The sequence below is a fragment of the Microtus ochrogaster genome, chromosome 8 (assembly GCF_000317375.1).
Source record: "Microtus ochrogaster isolate Prairie Vole_2 chromosome 8, MicOch1.0, whole genome shotgun sequence".
In the NCBI taxonomy this organism is placed as follows: Eukaryota; Metazoa; Chordata; class Mammalia; order Rodentia; family Cricetidae; genus Microtus; species Microtus ochrogaster.
In genome coordinates, this window is record NC_022015.1 from 10182497 (window position 1) to 10185444 (window position 2948).

The following is a 2948-nucleotide window of genomic DNA, read 5'->3' on the forward strand; positions in this document are numbered from 1 at the left end:
GCCGGGTGCTGGGGACGCAGCTCCGCCGCTCTTATTTCAACATACTTTAGTCTGTTGTGGACTTCTTTTCTGGGGTGAGTTAGACATGTGTGTTGCATCTTCCCAAGTCTTGTCACACAACACACACACATACGCACACAAACGAGTCATACTCCATACTAGGATTACAGTTACTCTTTGTTGGGCCTGTCTTTATGTGTGGGTGCTGGGATCCACCAGCAAGTAGTTCACTGAGCTACCTCTTGGCTCTGGCCAGATGGCCTCATTATGAACTAGCTGCCAAACCTCCTCCCATCTTCTATGTCCTGAACAAAACAGATAACTTCAATGCATGGCACAAATAAATAGTCTTTAATTTCAACAAATAATTCCCCATCACAGAGGACGATACGCTGTGGAGAAAGATACAGAAGCATCCCATGAAGGAAGAATCTATTCTAACTACACTAAAGTCTTAGCGCACAAGACATGACTGAGGTGCACACACAAACACGGAAGATCATTGGAATCTGATCGAGGGCAGAGGTCACGGCGAGGGATGTGGCACCATTTTCAGTCATGTGCCAGACCCCTGATGGGTCATAACCACCGTGATTCTGTCAGGAAATATAACCTTTCCTCTATCTTCACCCTATTGAAGGGACACACTTGAAGTATCGCTACCCGAGGTGGGGTCTCTGAGGGATGGGAGGACATGGGGTGAACTTGCACCGGATAAAAGGCAGGGATAAGGAAGCCGTGAGGACGGTGGCTCTCGTCACCACCTTGCTGTCTAACAGGGTGAGTAGGCACGCGTGTGCTCACCTGTGAGGGCATACACAAACACACACACATACCCACAGGGAGTCCCAGGAATAAGCTAACGCAAGGACAAAGCAGGCGAGCCTGGCTCCAGATATGGAGTTACTGTCTTTTGTCACCCCTGGTCTCTTCAAAGAGTCTAAATCTATTAATCACATTTACTAAGGAGAAAACAAAAATACTTACACCTTTGGAGAAAGGGATCAGGTGCAGAGACCCCAGGAAATTCAGAAGTTTCCTGGCAAATGTGTTTGTGGAGTGGGGATCAAGTTCCTGACATACCAGCCAAACTCTTATTACACTGAATCAGGCTCTTTTCAGGAAGACCTCCTTTTTCTGGCCGGAGGTTGAAAGGACATTTCGGGACAGGGTATGGACAAGAGCAGGCACTGCCAATAAGTCTCACAGTAGAGCCCACTCAGCTTGCGATGTACGCGTGAATGGAGTTTCCGGAAACTTCACAAGCCTCCCTCAAAGAGGGGGGCTATTTCATGATCAGCCGTCAGCTTGCTCTCAGTGCTGAGAGGGCGTTATGTATGCACGTGCACATGTGTGGAAGTATATGTAGGTGTGGGTTGAATATTTATGTGACACATTTTTTTTTTCTCTTTTTTTTAACAAACGAAGGCAGTCTTCCCCATGGCAATCAGGTCACCTCCAGGGAGGCAGGAGACACACGGTCACACTCAGCCCGGGATCTCAGGCTGTGCCACTGTTCCACGGCCGTGCGGTGGGTGTTTAGCATCCGCCTCCAGTGGTTGGATTCAGAGGGGCCGGAGGAATACTGGCCGATGACAATCCTCCCGATGAAGTCATTGCTGCTCTTCATGTTGTGACCAAACACTAGAGAGCCAGAAGGATAAGGGCAGGCAGGGAGGAAGGAAGGAGCAGGGGAAGTGGGATGGGGAGATAGGCACAAGACAGAGGTCGTTAGTTCACACATTGCTTAGTAGCATACATGGGCTTGTTGCTTTGGCGACATTGCTTCTTCTCCTGGGGATTGTCTCCTAAGCACAGCTGAGGCTCCTGTTGTCCCTTACCAAGGCAGTCACGTTCCCACTTACTAACTTTCACACTGGCTGTCCCTTCTTTGATAGCCGGGCCACCCACAATGTGCAACTATACGCTTACATCTCACTGACTCACATTTGGTTGGTTTGTCTACAGAACTCTGTGAATGGACATAGAGTTTCAGTGGGGCAGCAAGCTATCACCATAGTCCAGCTAAGCAGACAAACCAGAATTTCTTGTATGTGTTATAAGTGCACATATTTGTGCAGAGACCAGAAGGAGACTGCCTCATCCCCTTGTGAAGGGTATATCAGTGAACCTGGAGCTAGACTGGCGACCATGAAGCCGCAGTGATCCTCCTGTCTCTATTCCTCCAAAGCACTTGGGTTACAGGTGTGCACACTCAGCCACACTCAGCTCCTTAATGAGTGCTGGGAAATTGGATTCAAATCCTCACGTGTGCACAGCAAGCATCCTTACCCACTGACTCATCCGTTAAAGGATTAGACAGGAGTATATCGACAACAGTATTGCTGACACCATGGTCTGAATAATCCTTTACAATAGAGGTTTGTCTGGGGATAGGGAGAGGGCTTAGCATCATCTCTGGGCTCTACCCACCAGAGGTCAAGAGCAGCATCCCTCCTTCAAGCTGTGACAACCACAAACGACTCTTGACATGGCCAAGAATCTAAGAGAGGGTCAACCCAGCACAGACGAGAGCAACTACAGTTGAACTAAGGAAGGCATTCTGAGGTGAATCTTGGAACTCTGAAGCAAGCAAGGTGATTATTTGTAGTAGTAAGAGCGGCGGGGCTGCGAACCCAGCACCCCGGCCGCCTGCTAGCTTATGCCCCGAAATAATTACACGGACACTGTATTCTTTTAAACACTGCTTGGCCCATTAGCTCTAGCCCTTACTGGCTAATTCTGATATCCTGATCAACCCATCTCTAATAAACAGTGTAGATTTCCCATGTAGGTCTTACCGGGAAGATTCAGCATGTCTGACCTGGTGACTTGCTTCATCCCGTGCATTTGCCCGGGAGAGGGGAGCATGGCCTCTCCTCCAGAGAGCAGAGCTGTTGAGTCTGAGCTCACTTCCTCTTCCTCCCAGCATTCTGTTCTGTTTACTC

General features: G+C 48.9%; 1 protein-coding gene across 2 annotated transcripts in view; it reads right to left on the bottom strand.

Annotated features, from left to right (window-relative positions):
- Positions 1–332: 332 nt before the first annotated feature.
- Positions 333–2948, bottom strand: part of Syt17 (synaptotagmin 17) — a 67716-nt gene continuing 65100 nt past the window's right edge. For both annotated transcript variants that reach the window (XM_005351049.2, XM_005351050.2), the window contains exon 8: positions 333–1644. In XM_005351049.2, the coding sequence (XP_005351106.1) occupies positions 1448–1644 (197 nt within the window). In that variant the 3' untranslated portion in view covers positions 333–1447. The remainder of the gene's footprint in view (positions 1645–2948) is intronic.